The following is a 19427-nucleotide window of genomic DNA, read 5'->3' on the forward strand; positions in this document are numbered from 1 at the left end:
TTCTGATGGGCCAGCATGGCCGAATTGCCCATCAACACTGTCCAAGTAAGACTGGCTTCTTGCCTCCATCCCTACACCATCCATACCCCTGCATGAATCATCTTTTAGGAAAGGAGAAACAATGGGGAAAAAATTTGGAGTCGGAGTAGATAGCATGTCTGATTCAAGATGTCTTCAGTGTGGATGAAGAATTAGTCAATTTTGTATTCCTTCAGTTAAGTAGGTTTAATAAAGAACTCCAATAAGACATATTAAGCACTACTCATCACAACATATTAGTGAAGCACAGATTAAGAACTACAGCTGCATATGCAATTAGCAAATATAAAGCTGCTCTTCACCCAGTCCATACTACAGCAAACAGGTCTAACACCTGAGTTCATACAGACATCATTCTTGTTTTCGTAAAGTGGCAGTTAACACTATATACCCCTTTATGGATTTACTGAGGTTTTTTTCTCTATTTAGTTATCCAAATCTTCTCTGACATTCTTGAGGCTAGAAATTCAGTAGTGCCTCAGCTGGGGCGCAAACTTGTGAGAAGTTGGAAGTTTAGCTTTAGGCGCTAATCAATCTTGCTGCCCGCTAAATTCAGTCTCAGCACTTAAAGAATGCAGGGGAGCACTAAATCAGGCACTAATAGCGTAGGTGAGTGGTGTTGGGGTCCAAGCGATAACAAATATGAGATATTGTGTAATCGGGAATGAGCATTGGTGAAGGCGCCTGCCAGCCATTACAGGGGAGGTCACTGGAGTCTGCACACCAGCCCCCAATGATTTGGGGAGTGCAGAACGGCGATATGCTGTGAGATGAAATGCAAAGTCATTTGACGGCCTGCAACACTCCGGCAACTAAGCAGCTTCTATTTGGCTGCAGATACATCCTGCGCTCTCTACCACTCATAACTGACCTTTGGAACGGAAGTTCCTTGACAGCTGGGGCGCATCCCTTTACGTAGCGGCCCGTCAGCTAGCTGGTTCACACCTCCGCTCCCTGGCGGGAAGCGGTACTGCGGGGGGTGCTATTTAAGTTTGCAGATTGGGCGCTCAGTGAGCGTTGCACATTTGCCGACGTCACGATCTGCATGGCGAAAGATTCTGACGCGCTAATTTGCCGTGCAGCGCAGTATTCGTCCTGCCGTGGCGCTATTGCCTGCGCACCCCTTTAGTGCCCTCGCTAGGCGCTAACATGCCGAAGTTCTTCCCCCACTATTTCCTCTGGGTAATTAGGCCCAGTGCCTGATGCTTCTGCTGACTATGATTCAGTCACAGGTGTATGTTGCTGGTTAACTGTTTCTTCCACTTGATTGTGGATCCCCAAATGTGATCCAGTGTTGAAGTATGAGGTGCCTTCTGTTTCAGAAGAGACTCCCTCCTGGAGCACTGATGAGTAGGATTGTGACATCTTTGCTCTTGCAACTACGATACCAGTAAACTCTGTGGGGGTGATTATCCACTGACAACTGCCCATTTTTTGTCTGAAAAACAACTGCCCAGCAGATGAACATTGAAAGGGGAGGGGGGGGGGGTGCACCTTGGCTGCTCCACTGATGTCCAAGACCCAGGTGATGTTGTTTTCCCTTTTGTTAATGTCACCAGAAATATTCTTACACATTTAACTAGTTATGTTCAATGCCAAACAGTATGGTTGCATGAAATACTTTATACTAGCAGAGACCCGCAAAATATTTGCGGTCAAATTAGTATCTTTATTGCCACAGTACTTGTTTAGACTGTTATCATCCTCCATCTATAGAATCAATGCTGCTGCCCTCCCTTCTCTCTCCCTCCCCCCCTCTCTTTCTCTCGCTCACCCGCCGCTCCAGTCAGGCACTCCTCTCGACTCTGCAGCAACGCCCGGGGAGGTCCCACCCCCCCGTGCCTGCGCCTATTGGCCCCCGCCGCATCCACTGCTGTTTCCATCGCTCCCCGCCTGAATTGGTTGTAAGGCTGGGTGGGCTCTGATCGGCCATTGGTCAGTGCAACTGTCACTCAGTCCAAACCACGTGCTCCCAGCCCTCGCCCCATCCCAGGACAGACAAAAACTGACTATTATTATTATAATAGAAGATTTCTCCAGGCACAGCGTAAACTACAAAGTTGCAGTAGCCAGAGATTAATTTACGTGTGATTTTTGTTACTATCAGGCTTACCTTCTTCATTCGATGTCAGCATTTTCCTGTTGCCTTTAACCCACCTATCTGATGCTGCCCTGCCCAACCTTGTAACTGTTGAAAGCAACTAACCCAAGCAAGGTACTAATATCTTCCCAACTGCAGCAAACAAGTCCCAAAACAGACAGTTTATTTTCGTTTTCAGAAAAGTTGAATTAATACCTCAGATATGAAATATTGTGCATGTGTTGCCTCTGCTGCACGCTTCACAAACACATCAAATGGCAAAGTTCTGCAAACAAGGAACAAAAATAATTAAACTAGATATTAAAGATACAAACAATGCATGGATCATTGAAGTAAGTGACTCAGGCTTCACAAGGATTAAAAAACGAGAACATATGAACACACAAAAAAGGACAGGAAAAGACCAGTTGATCTATTAAGCCTGCCCCATCCTGTCATGGTGTAATGAAGCTAGCTCCAGGAGATCACAATGACTGGAGACACGAGCCTCCATTAATCCACCTATCTTCTAAAGATCAAGGGGCTGGATTTTCCGGTCTTCTGCGCTCCGGGTTTTGCCCTGGTGCGGCGACAATGAGGGTTTTTGGGCGGGCGGTCAGCCTCCAGCGCTACACAACGATTCTCGGGTCCGGTTTTGCCGCATTGCGGAGCAGCAGCACCCAGTGTGCAACACCCTTGGTTGTGACACCGGCACGAGTTTGAGCTCCTGCCCAACCCGTCCATCCGGAAGTGTGCCCGCATTGACCGTCTGGGAACTCAGGGCGGTCCAACCATCCCATCGACGGAGAGGTAGGTAATGGACTCCTAAGGTTAGCGTGATTGTTTTTTGTTTTAATTTTTTTAGCGATTTGTGTTGTGGAGGCATGGGCAATGTTTTGGTGGGGTTTCTTTTTTGGGTTCTCCCCTCCCCCCCCCCGCAGATGTCTCTCGGAGCACTTCCGGCCCGGCACTTTAGTTTGGGGGTTTCCCATCCTTGCGCCAAGAGAGGTGTACAACGCCTCCCTTAGTGCTATGCCCCCAGATGCAGGGCCCAGATGCCAAAACTTAACTACTAAAGCACAAACTATTCCCGCCGCTAACTTTCCCGCCCAACCGCCATTATCGCTCCAAAAACATAAAAGCCTAAAATCCAGCCCAAGGTATTCACTACTCAGAGGAACTTGTCTAACTCCCTTTTGAATTGTGAAACCACATTGTATGTGCTACCAAGTTTTTCCAGAAGTTGACAACTCTTAACATCGAACCTAATTCTATGCTTTGTAACTTGTACTGGTATCCCATTAGTTCTCCTTTTCCCTAATTTGTTCAAATAGACTGTCCATGTGGATAGCATCTAATCCCTTCATTATTTTAAAGACCTCAATCATATCTTCTTGAAGTATCCGTTTTTAAGAGTAAAAAGCCCGAGCTCTCTAAGCCTGCCCTGATAACCAAGAGCCCGTCAATTAGATATTAAATTGCGTTGCCCTCCTCTGACCCTATTTCATAACCTTGATATCCCTCACCATGTGAGAGGAACAAAATGTGACATAGTATTCTAGATGTGGACAGACCAAGGCCTTATACAAGGAAAATATTCTAATTTTACGCTTTTTTTTTGGCAATACAGCTTTAATAACCTATTCACCTTTGCAACAGCCTTGTGACACTAGTTATGCACCTTCAATGACTTATGCATCATAATGCCCAAGACCTGCTCCCATACAGCAGCTATGAGCAGGAAATCCTAAAGTGGCAATTGAAGCCATCAGCACTTAGCCAGTACGCTCGCTGGGGCAAGGTTACTACTTCTCATTTCGGCAACAAGCCGACATGTTGCAGGTCAGTAGCAAGAAATTTTCTTTCTACTGAACATGATCAATTTTTGCATGTGTGCAATATTATAGATTGTAAATTTGATTCCTTTGGTACACCCTCTCCTCAAGTCAGAAGGTTAGGAGAAGGTCATTTATCCCCTCAGGCCTGCTCTGTCATTCAATTAGATCATGTCTACATTTTCCTGCCTTTGCTCTATATCCCTTGATACCCTTATCCAACAAAAATAAATCTATCTCAGTCTTGATAGCTCCAACTGACCCAGCATCCACAGCCTTTTGCGGGAGAGTGTTCCAAATTTCTACTACCCTTTGTGTGAAAAAGTGCTTCCCCATTTCTCTCCTGAATGGCCAAGTTCTAATTTTAAGATTTTATCCCTTTGTTCTTGATTCCTCCACCAAAGGAAATAGTTTCTCCGTATCTACTGTATCAAATCCTTTAAACATTTTAAACACCTCTATCAATGTCATGTATGTACAATTCTGTTTGTAGCCACCAGATGCCATCATTGTTGGAGGCCACTGAGCAGCATGCACATGGTGCTGCTCAGGTATAAAAGGCCAGCCATTTTGAGAGTCAAGACACTTTGGGCCTAAATAAAGCAGAGCCAAGGTTGTACCTTGCTTAGTTAAACAGTACTCAGTTTGAAACTTTATTGCATACATAACATTTGTCAACGAGAATACAAGAAACTTTGTTTACAAAATGAGCACGATTGGATTTTTAGAGCGATTCGTGGAGGGAGAAGATTGGACAGATTTTGTGAGCCTGTTAGATCTCTTAATTTCCAATGAAATACGAACTCCGATTGTAGTTTTAATGTCACTTTATTTTGGCCGCAGTAACAAGCTCTTGACTTTAAGCCAGGTCTTTGTCCTTCTGAGACCACATGGTCAAAATGGCTGTATTTATACCGGGTTCAATTTACAAAAAAGAACTCGCCTTCTTTGACCTTATTGGCTCAATTAATAGTCTTTTAACCTTTTAATTGGCTCACTACCCAAGGTCCTAAAATGTCAAGTTGATTGATGACTTAATGCAACATGCTCCCACTCACGTAGCATCTCTGACTTGGTGTCTGAATTTTCACAGCCTGTCTAAATGCAGCCTGTTTGAATTCTCTATCAGAGCCGTTTGAACCAGTACTTCGTGCCAACAAAATGAAGGGGGTCGACGATGCAGATCGGCGCCGGGCCGTGTTCCTTACTGTGTACGGTTCAAAGATCGATGGTCTGATAAAGAATCTACTCATGCCTAGTGATCCAACAGAGAAAACATACGAAGAGTTGTGTACATTGGTACGGGAGCACCTCAGGCCAGACGACGGCATCATCATCTCGAGATACAGGTTTTATACACACGTTCGTTCGGAGGGCCAGAGCGCGGCGGAATTCGTTGCCGACCCGAGATGTCTAGCGGGACCGTGCAAGTTCGGGACGGTGTTGGCAGACATGCTGCGGGACTTCTTTATTATCGCTATCAACCACGAGGTGATCCTGCGCAAACTTCTGGTGGTGGAGGAGTTGGATTTAAATAGGGCCATCCAGATCACTCAATCATGTATGACGACGGACAGGAGTCTAAAGCAAATAGCGGTGAAGAACCGAACCTCGGTAAGTACTGTAAATGCGATTGATTCGGCGTTCAGCAGTGCGGCACATGACAGGGCCTATCCAGCTGCGTTCGCGAAACCAGTGGCTGCCCAAAGTCCGCCAGCGGGAATGTATCTGACTTCTCCGTGTTGGTGTTGTGGGGGAAATCATCGGCACCAGCAGTGTCGATTTAAGCAATATAGTTGCAAAGGCTGTCTGAGAGTGGGGCATCTCCAGTGCAAGTGTCCGCAGATGAGCAAGCGAGCTGCGGCACACCACGTGGAGGATGAGAGTCAGACTAGCGCGGATCGGGATATGCAATTCGAGATGCAAGAGGAGGAAATGTATGGACTGTACTCCTTCATAACCAAGACTAAACCAATTTTGATTAACGAGATACTGGTATCGATGGAACTGGACACGGGGGCGAGTCATAGAAACATAGAAAATAGGTGCAGGAGTAGGTCATTTGGCCCTTCGAGCCTGCATCACCATTCAATATGATCATGGCTGATCATGCAACTTCAGTACCCCATTCCTGCTTTCTCTCCATACCCCTTGATCCCTTTAGCCGTAAGGGCCACATCTAACTCCCTTTTGAATATATCTAACGAACTGGCCTCAACAACTTTCTGCCGTAGACAATTTTCTACAGGTCCACAATTCTCTGAGTGAAGAAGTTTCTCCTCATCTCGGTCCTAAATGGCTTAGCCCTTATCCTTAGACTGTGGCCCCTGATTCTGGACTTCCCCAACATCGGGAACATTCTTCCTGCATCGAACCTGTCCAATCCAGTCAGAATTTTATACGTTTCTATGAGATCCCCTCTCATTCTTCTAAATTCCAGTGAATATAAGCCAAGTCGATCCAGTCTTTCTTCATATGTCAGACCTGCCATCCTGGGAATCAGTCTGGTGAACCTTTGCTGCAAAAACAGGAAGGCAGATTATTATCTGAATGGTGACAGATTAGGAAAAGGGGAGGTGCAACGAAACCTGGATGTCATGGTACATCAGTCATTGAAAGTTGGCATGCAGGTACAGCAGGCAGTGAAGAAGGCAACAGGCATGTTGGCCTTCATAACGAGAGGATTTGAGTATAGGAGCAGGGAGGTCTTACTCCCTCAGTAGCAAGAATGTCCTTCCTCAGATTAGGAGACCAAAACTGTACACAATATTCAAGTTGTGCCCTCACCAAGGCCCTGTACAACTGCAGTAAGACCTCCCTGCTCCTATACTCAAATCCTCTCGCTATGAAGGCCAACATGCCAGTTGCCTTCTTCACTGCCTGCTGTACCTGCATGCCAACTTTCAATGACTGATGTGCCATGACATCCAAGTCTCGATGCACCTCCCCTTTTCCTAATCTGTCACCATTCAGATAATATTCTGCCTTCCTGTTTTTGCCACCAAAGTGGATAACCTCACATTTATCTACATTATACTGCATCTGCTATGCATTTGCCCACTCACCTAACCTGTCCAAGTCACTCTGCAGCCTCTTAGCATCCTCCTCACAGCTCACACTGCCACCCAGCTTAGTGTTATATGCAAACTTGGAGATATTACATTCAATTCCTTTGTCTAAATGAATGTATATTGTAAATAGCTGGGGTCCCAGCACTGAATCTTGCGGTACCCTACTAGTCACTGCCTGCCATTCTGAAAAGGACCCGTTTATTCCTAATCTTTGCTTCCTGTCTGCCAACCAGTTCTCTATCCATGTCAATACATTACCCCAAATACCATGTGCTTTAATTTTGCACACTAATCTCTTGTGTGGGACCTTGTCAAAAGCCTTTTGAAAGTCCAAATACACCACATCCACTGGTTCTCCCTTGTCCACTCTACTAGTTACATCCTCAAAAAATTCTAGAAGATTTGTCAAGCATGATTTCCCTTTCATAAATCCATGCTGACATGGACCGATCCGGTCACTGCTTTCCAAATGCATTGCTATTACATCTTTAATAATTGATTCCAAAATTTTCCCCACTACCGATGTCAGGCTAACCGGTCTATAATTCCCTGTTTTCTCTCTCCCTCCTTTTTTAAAAAGTGGGGTTACATTAGCTACCCTCCAATCTATAAGAACTTATCCAGAGTCTATAGAATGTTGGAAAATGACCACCAATGCATCCACTATTTCTAGGGCCACTTTCTTAAGTACTCTGGGATGCAGACTATCAGGCCCTGGGGATTTATCGGCCTTCAATCCCATCAATTTCCCTAACACTAATAAGGATTTCCTTCAGTTCCTATTTCTCGCTAGACCCTCGATCCCCTAGTATTTCCGGAAGGATATCTGTGTCTTCCTTAGTGAAGACAGAACCAAAGTATTTGTTCAATTGGTCTGCCATTTCTTTGTTCCTCATTATAAATTCACCTGATTCTGACTGCAAGGGACCTACATTTGTCTTCACTAATCTTTTTCTCTTCACATATCTGTAGATCATGAACAAGAGGGCTTTTTGTAAGCTGTGGGATACTAAGACTGAGAGTCCCAGGCTGAGCCCTGTTAATGCCAAGCTGTGCACGTACACCAAAGAACTGATAAAGGTGATTGGCAGTGCACAAATGAATGTGTCATATAACGGTCCGGTTCACGAGTTACCACTGGGGATTGTTCCAGGCAATAGCCCAACGCTGCTTGGCAGGAGCTGGTTGGAGAAAATCAGATGCATCTGGAACGACATAAAGGCGTTGTCATCGGAGAAAGATACATGTGCCCAAGTATTGAGCAAGTTCCCCTTGCTGTTTGAACCGGGTATCAGCAACTTCACAGGAGCCAAGGTGCTGATCCATGTGGACTCAGATGCAAGACCCATCCATCATAAAGCTCGGGCAGGGCCGTATGTGATGAGGGAGGTCGAAATTGAACTGGACAGACTCCAACGTGAAGAGATCATATCGCCGATCGAAATTAATGAATGGGCAAGCCCCATTGTTCCTGTGCTGAAAAATGATAGCACAGTCAGAATCTGTGGAGACTACAAGGCTACGATCAACAGGGTTTCGAAAGAAGATCAGTACCCGTTAACGAAGGCTGATGACTTGTTTGTGACGCTAGCCGGAGGGAAGTCGTTCACAAAACTGGACTTGACGCCGGCCTATATAACAAAGGAGCTGGTCAAGACGTCGAAGAGACTTATGTGCATTAACACGCACAAAGGACTGTTTATTTACCACAGGTGCCCTTTCGGAATTTGCTCGGCTGCAGCAATATTCCAGAGGAATATGGAAAGTCTACTGAAGTCCGTTCCCAGAACCGTCGTGTTCCAAGATGACATCCTGATCACCGGTCGTGACGCCAAGGAACATCTGAACAACCTGGAAGAGGTTCTACTGCATTTGGACAGAGTGGGATTCAGACTGAAATGCTCGAAGTGCGTCTTCATGGCACCAGAGGTCGAATTCCTCAGGAGGAAAATCGCTGCTGATGGCATCAGACCTACTGACGTGAAAACCAAGGCCATCAAGAATGCACACAAGCTGCAGAACGTGATGGAGCTGCGTTCGTTCCTGGGTCTACTCAACTACTTTGGTAACTTCCTACCTAAATTGAGCACCTTACTAGAACCATTGCATATGCTATTGAGAAACAGCGACAACTGGGTGTGGGGCTCTTTGCAAGGCAGAGCTTTCAAGAAAGCCACCAATCTGCTTTGCTCGAACAAGCTGCTAGTACATTACGACCCATGTAAATGTTTAGTTTTGGCCTGTGACGCATCATCATATGGAATTGGTTGCGTACTCCGACAAGCCAGTGAGTCGGGGAAACTTCAACCTGTCGCGTATGCATCTAAAAGTTTATCTAAAGTGGAAAGAGCCTACAGCATGGTAGAAAAAGAAGCTTTAGCGTGCTTGTATAGTGTTAAGAACATGCATCAATACCTGTTCGGTCTGGGGTTCGAATTAGAGATTGATCACAAGCCGCTCATTTCATTGTTTTCCGAGAGCAAATGTATCAATACCAGTGCTTCATCCTGCATTCAAAGGTGGGCGTTAACATTATCTGCCTATGATTATGTCATTCGCCACAGACCTGGCACAGAGAATTGTGCCAATGCTTTGAGCCGGTTGCTGTTGCCCACACTGGAGATGGAAATGCCAAAACCGGCGGATCTAATGTTAATCTTGGATGCTCAACAAGTTAAGACCTGGACCAGTCAGGACCCGATGTTATTGGTGGTAAATGGTTGCATCCTCAAAGGGGATTGGGCTGCCATACCTAAGCAAATGTGCGAGGAGGCCAAACCGTACATTCGTCGCAAGGACGAACTGTCTATTCAAGCAGATTGCATATTGTGGGACAATCGCGTTGTAATGCCCAAGAAAGGGAGAGAGAAGTTTGTGCGTGAGTTACACAGCACACAACCGGCTATAGTCATGATGAAGGTCATCGCCAGGTCCCATGTATGGTGGCCAGGAATTGATTCAGAGCTGGAAGTATGCGTGCATCAGTGCAACACTTGCATGCAGCTCAGCAAAGCACCAGCGGAATCGCCGCTGAGTCTGTGGTCGTGGCCATCCAAACCTTCGTCCAGGATCCATGTAAATTTTGCAGGTCCCTTCCTGGGCAAGATGTTTTTAGTGGTGGTGGACGCTTATTTGAAGTGGATAGAATGCATAATCATGTCATCCAGCACATCCACGGCAACCATAGAGAATCTCAATGTCGTGTTCGCGACACATGGTCTGGCTGACATAGTGGTGAGCGACATTGGTCATGCTTCACCAAGCAGGAGTTTCAGGAGTTTGTGAAACTTAATGGGATAAAACATGTAAGGTCAGCTCCATTCACACCTGCGTCCAACGGGCAAGCTGAACGTGCAGTACAAATTATCAAGCAAAGCATGAGGAGAGTAACCCAAGGGTCACTGCAGACCCGCTTGTCCTGCATACTGCTGAGTTACAGGACAAGACTCCACACACTCACAGGGGTCTCGCCTGCTGAACTCATGATGAAAAGAGATCTTAAGACCAAGCTATCTCTGATACACCCGGAGTTAAATAATCATGTTGAATACAGAAGACAAAGTCAACAAGGGTGCCACGATCGCGCAACTGTGTCATGTGAGATTTCTGTTAATGATCCTGTATATTTGTTGAACTATGGTCAGGATCCCAAATGGATCTTTGGTATGGTCATGGCCAAGGAGGGCAACAGAGTATTCGTTATTAAGCACAAGAATGGGCAAACTTGCAGTAAACACATGGATCAGACAAAGCTGAGGCACATAGTCAAGCCAGAACAGTCGGATGAAGAAACCATCGACGACCAACCAACCTCCCAGCAGCCTTCAGAGGACTTGAGGGTCATCAGTGAACCCGGAATTTCCATCACGGACCTGTTCAATAAAAATGGACTTGCAATTCCTGACATGGCCACTGCCACCCCCAACAAGTCAGTCATCCAGCCATCAGCCACAACAGACCCCGCACACTCACCCAAGGCTGGAATTGAACTGAGACGGTCAAACCGGGAGAGCAAAGCACCGGACCATCTCAACCTGTGAAATACTGTGATAAGATCTCAGAGGGGAGTGGGGTATTGTCACGTATGTACATTCTGTTTGTAGCCACCAGATGGCGTCATTGTTGGAGTCCACTGAGCAGCACGCACATGGTACTGCTCAGGTATAAAAGGCCAGTCATTTTGAGAGTCAGGCATTTTGGGCTTCAATAAAGCAGAGCCAAGGTTGTACCTTGCTTAGTTAAACAGTGCTCAGTTTGAACCTTTATTGCATACATAACAATCAGATCACCTCTCAATCTCTTAAACAAGCCAAGTTTATGCAACATAATTTAACCTCTAAAGCCCCAGTATCATACTGGTAAATTTGTGCTGCACACTCTTTAAGGCCAATATCCTTCCTGAGGGGTGGTACCCAAAATTGAAATCAGTACACCAGATGAGGTCTGATCAAGGCTCTATACAGCATAACTTGCTAACTTTTGTAGTCCAGCCACCTTGAGATAAAGGCCAACATTTCATCAGCTCTCTTGATTGCTTTCTGTACCTATCTACTGGCTTTTAATGATGTGCACTTGGACTCTCAAATCTCTTTGCTCCCCTACAGTCCCTAGTTTCTCACCATTTAGAAAATACTCCAATTTATCATTCTTAGGTCCAAAATGGATGACCTCACATTTCTCCACATTGAATTCCATTTGCCATAGTCTTGCCCACTCACTTAATCAGTCTATGTCCCTTTGCAACTTTCTGCTCCCATCTGCATTACTTTCTGTCCCTCGTGCCATCCTGAGTGGACATCTGCCTCTTTGATGGGACGATTCAAAGAAAAGCAGGGAATCATATCCAACATTCCTCCCTCAACCATCATTGCCAAAACCAGATTAACTGGTCTTTGATCTAACTGCTGTTTGAGATTGTGCCTTATATAAAATGACTGCTGTGTTTGCTTAAATAACTAGTCACTGCTCTTCAAGTTAATTTGATGCATGCGAAGCACTTTGATATGCTTCTGATAAACCATTATCTATAGATACCAAGCCTTTCTTTAGACATCTTCTGAAGAGAATAGTCTTTATATAACTAGTGAACTATGGCTTTCTTAAACAATTATTGTACAGAATTAATAACAGTGCCTACAACGCTCTTTGAAAAAATGTTCCTCTTAATAGGGTGCTCATTAACTGGAACTAGTTATCTTTGTACAACTTCGCTCATTAACAATTTCTTGTATTCTGTAATATCAATGTGAAATTCAACAATAATGGGGGCCAATGTTCATTCATTCACAAAATTGAGCACGCAGATCAACTATGTTGCTGTGGAGTGGCATCAAGCAAATGCTAGACAAACAAGGAGGAGGAGGAATGAGAATACCTTTCTTTGCAGAACTCTGAATGACACTAGCAAAGGACTGGGCATTTTTCCATAAACGGTACATATACTTTATGGTGACATTTCTTGTGTTATTAGCAAACTGAGCATCTTTGCTGTTCATTTGTATGAATAATTATTATTCATAGTCCCTTGTTATTCTCATGAGCTTCTTCACAGCGGTTTCTTATAATCTCAGTTATTTTTAAGATAATAAAAAATTTATAAAATGCTTTAATGCAGAAATCCCAAAGCACTTAAATCAACAACTCGTATTTATATAGTGCCTTTAACATAGTGAAACATCCCAAGGTGCTTCACAGGAGCATTATGCAATAAAGATTTGACACCGAGCCGCATAAGTAGAAATTAGTGCAGGTGACCAAAAGCTTGGATCAAAGAGGTATGTTTTAAGGAGCGTCTTGAAGGAGGAAAGAAGTAGCGAGGCGGAGGTTTAGGCAGGGAGTTCCACAGCTTGGGACCTAGGCAACAGAAGGCATAGCCACCAATGGTTGGGCGATTATAATCAGGGATGCTCAGGAGGGTAGAATTAGAGGAACGCAGACATCTTGGAGGGTTGTGGGGTTGGAGGAGATTACAGAAATAGGGAGGGGCAAGGCCATGGAGGGATTTGAAAATAAGGATGAGAATTTTGAAATCGAGTAGTTGCTTAACCGGAAGCCAATGTAGGTCAGTAAGCACAGGGGTGATGGATGAGCAGGACTTGGTGTGAGTTAACATGAGTTAAGTGCGTTAAACCCTCTTGTTTACGTAGGGTAGAATGTGGGAGGCCAGCCAGGTGTGCGTTCGAATAGTCAAGTCTAGAGGTAAGTGGATAACCTCATATTTTCCTACATTATACTCCATCTGCCAAATTTTTGCCCACTCACTTAGCCTGTCTATATCCCTTTGCAGATATTTTTGGGTCCTCCTCACAATTTGCTTTCCCACCCATCTTTGTATCATCAGCAAACTTGGCTACATTACACTCAGTCCCTTCATCCAAGTCATTAATTTAGATTGTAAATAGTTGAGGCCCCAGTACCGATCTCTGCGGCATCCCATTAGTTACTGTTTGCCAACCGGAAAACGACCCATTTATCCCGACTCTCTGTTTTCTATCCACACTAATATACTACCCTCAACCCCGTTAAATTTTATCTTGTGCAGTAACCTTTTGTGTGACACCTTATCGAATGCCTTCTGGAAATTCAAATACACCACATCCACTGGTTCCCCCTTATCCACCCTGCTCGTTACAGCCTCAAAGAACTCCAGCAAATTTGTCAAACATGATTTCCCTTTCATAAAATCATGCTGACTCTGCTTGATTGAATTATGCTTTTCTATGGGCTAGAACCTCCACTTTTGTGCTTATTGCCCAAAAATGGGCGATATTTCCAGTGTCGGCAGTAAAAAAGGGTTTTCAGATTGCCGGCTTCGCGCCCATTTTCAAACCACCTAGTCTCCACTTTTGAAAATGGGCATTACCGTGAGCGATATAAAATGGGTGGTAGCATAACATTTTTTTGACCTTCTGCCATTAAGTGTGGCCGTCCATAGCAATGGCATGGCAACGCTCGATTCCTGCGATTCTGGAGGTCAAGGGTCATCATGACATGCGCAGAAGAGGACAGAGCGAGAGGGAGCACAGAAGGACTGAAGCGTGGCTGGGTGTGGTGTGGCTGCTTTGGGAGGAAAGAGGGAGACTTTAGAGTTTCACAGCAAGTAGGCAAACAAAATGTAGCTGTTACCATCCACATATTTGACTGAATTTGGCCTATAATGGCGAGAGAGGAGGAGGCATCACAGCATGCTGTGGAGACTGACGCTGGAGAGAGCAGTGAGCTGGGAGAGGAGGGCGCAAGAGCCAGGAGGTTCTCGGATAAGGCAAATGCCTCCCTGCTGCAGGAGGTCGAGTTACGCTGGGGTGATTTGACACAGGGAGGGTGTGGGAAGCCCACCCCAAAGGCCTACTAGAAAATATGGACCGAGATAGCAGAGGTGGTCTCGTCGGCGACCAACGAGGTGCGTGAGGGCAACCAATGCCGCAAACGATGGAATGACCTGGTGGGATCCGCAAGAGTAAGTATTACATTGATTTACATGTACTTATGTATTTATATAATTTGATTTGTAACAGTCATGTGACTATCAGCAGATGTGAGGTCTTTCACTTTTACCGGGAATGTTGTACTCCAAGCCTGCGGTCACGTTGGACGTCTTAGGTAAAGAATGATAATTTTCATAATAATGATGATTACATCTGTCGGTTATGTGTTGTATCAGTATCTGTGACAGTACCTAGCAATGAAATCACGCAATGATCTCATGCCATGCCATCCTGTCAACCTTTTACAGAAGAAGCTATCGACGATGAGATCTGTGCAGAGGCGAGTGGGTGGGGGGGGCCACCAGTCCCCAGCGATATCACTGACATGGAGGAGCACGTGCTCGCACTCATGGCGAAGCACCCCCGGACAGCCACAGACGCATCTGCAGACCCTGAAGTGATGCCACGTGAGTAATGCTTACACCATTGCGTAATGTAAAGTCAATAGATGCCACACTCACTCATATCCGAACAACCATACATTAAAGATGATTTCTAAAATTGTCATGGAAATAATGATGGCCTGATGAAAATCATTGGAATGCAAATGTGTTGATGGTCATGAAATTTGATGTCTGCGATGATTTTGATAGCGGTGGTGCTTTTGTCGTGCATATGCTGTGTGTAGGGCTGGGCTCACCTTGTGACCCTAGCACCCCCGTCTCCTCTAATAACCTCATTTGTGTTTTGCAGCTCAGCCAGCAGCGCGTCCCAAGGCAAGACCACAGAGGCCAGAAGGTGCAGGAGTCGACGGACGATCCTATATCTGGTGCTGAGGAGCTCCAATTCCTGCCAGTCAATCCGCTGGGTCTGTTCTCCACGGACGAGCACGCATATTTCGAGGAACCTGCATCACCACGCTCCAGAAGCCATTCCACCCCAAGGTCATCTAGTGGTCCTCCGGTCATTCCTGCCTCCACTCTGGAGGTACCGGCCCCAACCACCTCGCCACAGGGCACCCCATTTGTCCCCAGGACAGCGCCAAATCCGCGGAAGTCCCGTGGACGTGGCAGGTCTGTTCAACGAGCGCCACATGACAGCGGAGAGATGGTACAGTTGTCCAGGAGGGCTGTAGACATTGGTGACCAGCTCATCGAAGCATTGGGGGGCATATCCTGACAGCTGGCCATCATGACTGAGTATGTTCCGCGAATGGCGGAGGCCCTGGATGCGATAGCCAGGAACACTGCTGCCACAGGCCTTCCAGTGGTCCCCGAGTGCAGCACTCCACCCCTAGGTTCCACACCACCACTGCGAATGACAGATGAGAGCAAGGACCAAGATCCTCCTTCTGCATCAGAGAATGTTGCCCCCTCGGCATCCCCCACTCCTGTACCGGTGCAATGAGCGCATCTGCCTTCATCCCCCCCAATGCCTGAGGAGCTCCTCGGCCAGGCGCCATGGAGCGAGGAGGGGAGGGGGTAGAGGTGGGGAGAAGAAAGGGAGGGGGGGGAAAAGGAAAGTGAGGTGTATGTCCGCAGATGATGGCGGTGTTATATCTCCATTTGAGTGTATGCAATTTGTTGCAATGTATGGGAGCTGGGGACCACGCTCCTGCTTTGCCTTTGTATTTTGTGTTGCTGGACGTGTTGAACATGTGATTGATGTCAATGGTGGAAAAAGTGGGATGTGGGCGGGGGTTGGGTGTTATTGCCTGTGAAATTTATGATTTCAGACCAATGTGGGTATAACATTTTTGTTATTGAACATAACCTTGTTGCTCATTGTCTCAGATAGCTGCACCGTTACACACTGTTGATTCCTTAACATACAACTTAAATACAACTTATCAATCAACGTAAACTTTAACTGGCACCAAGTTTATGGGCAACATTGATGTCCGACCTGCACACGCATAGCAGTGTGTCGGCGCTGTCACTCACATCAACGCTCTTTCAGGCAAATCGTTCAGATTTCGGCTCCTCACGCAAGAGTGGGATGTTAAAAATGCCAGCCACACCGCTGGCGTTAGTTCAGAACAATTCCACTTTTTGTGGCCGTTTTTTTGGGCGAGCGATATTGTGGGCGATGTGTGTGCGAGGTGGGGAAAGTGACGGTGGGCGATCTCCTGGGCGTTAGTTTTGCCAAATGTGCTCTTTACGACAAAAAAAAAAGTGGGCGGGCGTTAATATTGAATCTCGGCGTTAAATCCGTGCGGAAAGTATGGGCGATACTATGGCCGTTGAATTCGCCCATTCTGATGATTCCGCTCCAAAAAAGTGGGCGGGCGGTAATATTTTTTCCAGACGTTAAGCACATGGGGAAAGTAACACTCGGCGATAGGTTTCTGAAAAATGCCCGGCAGTTTTCACTTTGTGACAAAATGGGCGATATATGGGCGTTATACGTCATTTCAGCGGTAAAATGGATGTTAAGTGGGTGTTAAGCATGCAAAAAAAGTGGGAGGTTCTAGCCCCCAAATGTCCTGCTACTGCTTCCTTAATAATGGACTCCAGCATTTTCCCAACGACAAATGTTAGGCTAACCGGTCTACAGTTCCCCACTTTCTGTCTGCCTCCTTTTTTAAATAGGAGTGTTACATTTGCGGTTTTCCAATCCACTGGGACCTCCCCAGAATCCAGGGAAATTTGGTAGATTACAACCAATGCATCCACTATCTCTGCAGCCACTTCTCTTAAGACCCAAGGATGCAAGCCATCAGGTCCAGGGGACTTGTCCGCCTTTAGTCACATTATTTTGCCGAGTACTATTTCTTTAGTGATAGTGATTGTAGCGCCTTGATTAGATAGATAAAAATCAACTTTGCTTAATTTTAACCAAAATGAATGAGATGATTTTATTTCCACCAAATCACCTCGAAAGTTTTCATTGTTTTATTGAGAAACACCTGCATATTCTTAAAGCCGAAACATTTACTTTAGAAAGTACTTTAAAAGATAGGAATTTAGAATCATCAATGGTAATTATAAGCCCAATCATAATCATTCCATTAAAATAGATGTACAAAGGAATAGGGGAACTTTGATCCCACCTAGAGATATGTCCAAATTATACCTTTTAGATGTAGAATACAAGAAGTCACTGTAATCATTTTGACTTACCTAATTAATATGCCCATTATAATAATATTATAATTATTATTAAAAATGCAGGGCTTTTATATAGAGTTCCAGGATTTCAACATTGGCAGTTATGCTAAATGTTCTTTCCTATTGACTATGTAGGTTTCCTCTATCACCCTCTTTGTATGAATTAAAATTCTCTACGGCCCAGTTTCGTGCTTGCTGGGCCTGCTCACTGGAGAAGGATGGCCCCACACAACAATCCGGCTAGTGCAACTCTCATCACCAGCTGTGCGAAGATCTACACCTTCCTCTGTGGCAAAGTGTAGCTTTCCCCTAACAAGTCTGCTACTGAAACACACGTGAACTACGTGTCAGTGAGAATGAGTGGTATTTGGTTGTTGTTGTGGACACTAATGCCCAGAACCCAAGACCAATCCAGCTGCCTAAAATAGATGTGAATGTACAATTAAAAATATGCTAGCTTTATAAAATATATTGAACATTCACCAATGTGTACAATGGCCTCATAAAACATACATGATGGACTCTTAAATGTACAATAGTTTTGAAAAATATATGTGCATAACAGTTGCAATGAATGTACTTTCCTGAGAACCCACAAAGAGGGAAAAAATACACCTCAGCTGGTTTCCAATATTTTCAGATTTTAGAAAATTACGTGCTGAAACAATACTGCCACATCAACATGGAATCCATTTGCTGGGACCACAGAAAGCAAATGACAATGAAGTTTAATCTCTTGGCATTTCCAATATAACTTTTTTCCCGACCAAACACAGCTCGTTTCCTACTTTATTTCCCAGTTTCCTCCATTCCTTTGCTGAAAGCTCCAATATTTGCTGGTGTAGTGTTCCAAGGGCTGCAGCAGTTCACTGACGTCTTAACCAAATAGCCATTTTTCATGATGCGAGTGGCAGCAGACTGCTTGACTGCAGCCAATCTCAATCCTGGTGGTTGGTGGGGAGGGGGGTGAGGGGGTATAACCAACGATCAGGGAACCCGTGCATCCAGCTTGCAGGCTTTTCAAAACCGCACATGCATGGTATTTTGAATGGCACCAAAATAATTACAGGGAACATTGGGTATAGCTAACACTGAGGAAGAATGCAACAAGAGAACAGCAAAAGACTTGCAGACTTGGCAATTCAGTGGCATATTAACTTTAACAGATATATGTGAGGTGAAGCACTTTGGTAAGAAAAATAGAAACATCACTGACACCTTAGAAAATGAAAATAATTGAATGGGGTAGAAGAGCAAATAGGTCTAGGGATATAGGTGAACAAATTATTAAATACAGCATCGCAGATCAGCAAGGCAATTAAAAATGCTAACAAACCACTGGGATTTATTTCTAGGGGTACAGAATTCAAAAGCAGTGAAATTTTGTTAAACTTGTATAGGACCTTGGTCAGACTGCATTTAGAGTAGTGTGCACAGTTCTGGCCTCCATATTATAAAAAGGACATCGAAGCATTGGAGAAAGTGCAAAATAAATTTACAAGGATGGTGTCAGAAGTGAGAGATTACAGCTATCAGGAAAGATTGAACAGGTTGGGGCTTTTTTCTTTAGAAAAGAGAAGACTTAAGAGTGACCTGATAGAGGTCTTATAATTATGGATGGTTTGGACAGGGTAGATGTGGAGAGAATGTTTCCACTTGTGGGAGAATCCAAAAAATTAGGGGCCATAAATTCAAGATAATAACTTATAAATCTAACAAGGAAATAGGAGATCCTTTTTACTCAGAGTGGTTAGAATGTGGATCTCACTAACACAGGAAATGGTTGGAGCAAATAGCTTAAATGCTTTTAAAAGGAAACTAGAAGAGAACATGGGAGAAAAGGGAATAGAAAGATATGCTGAAATGAG

The 19427-nt window shown here is 44.9% G+C and overlaps 1 protein-coding gene across 3 annotated transcripts in view; it reads right to left on the bottom strand.

Moving 5' to 3' along the window:
- tyw5 (tRNA-yW synthesizing protein 5) overlaps window positions 1-19427 on the bottom strand; it is a 106732-nt gene that overhangs the window by 40581 nt on the left and 46724 nt on the right. For all 3 annotated transcript variants that reach the window (XM_070874834.1, XM_070874833.1, XM_070874832.1), the window contains one exon: window positions 2336-2405. In XM_070874834.1, coding sequence (XP_070730935.1) covers window positions 2336-2405 — 70 coding nt within the window. The remainder of the gene's footprint in view (window positions 1-2335; window positions 2406-19427) is intronic.

Source organism: Pristiophorus japonicus, chromosome 3 (assembly GCF_044704955.1).
Source record: "Pristiophorus japonicus isolate sPriJap1 chromosome 3, sPriJap1.hap1, whole genome shotgun sequence".
NCBI classification, from domain to species: domain Eukaryota; kingdom Metazoa; phylum Chordata; class Chondrichthyes; family Pristiophoridae; genus Pristiophorus; species Pristiophorus japonicus.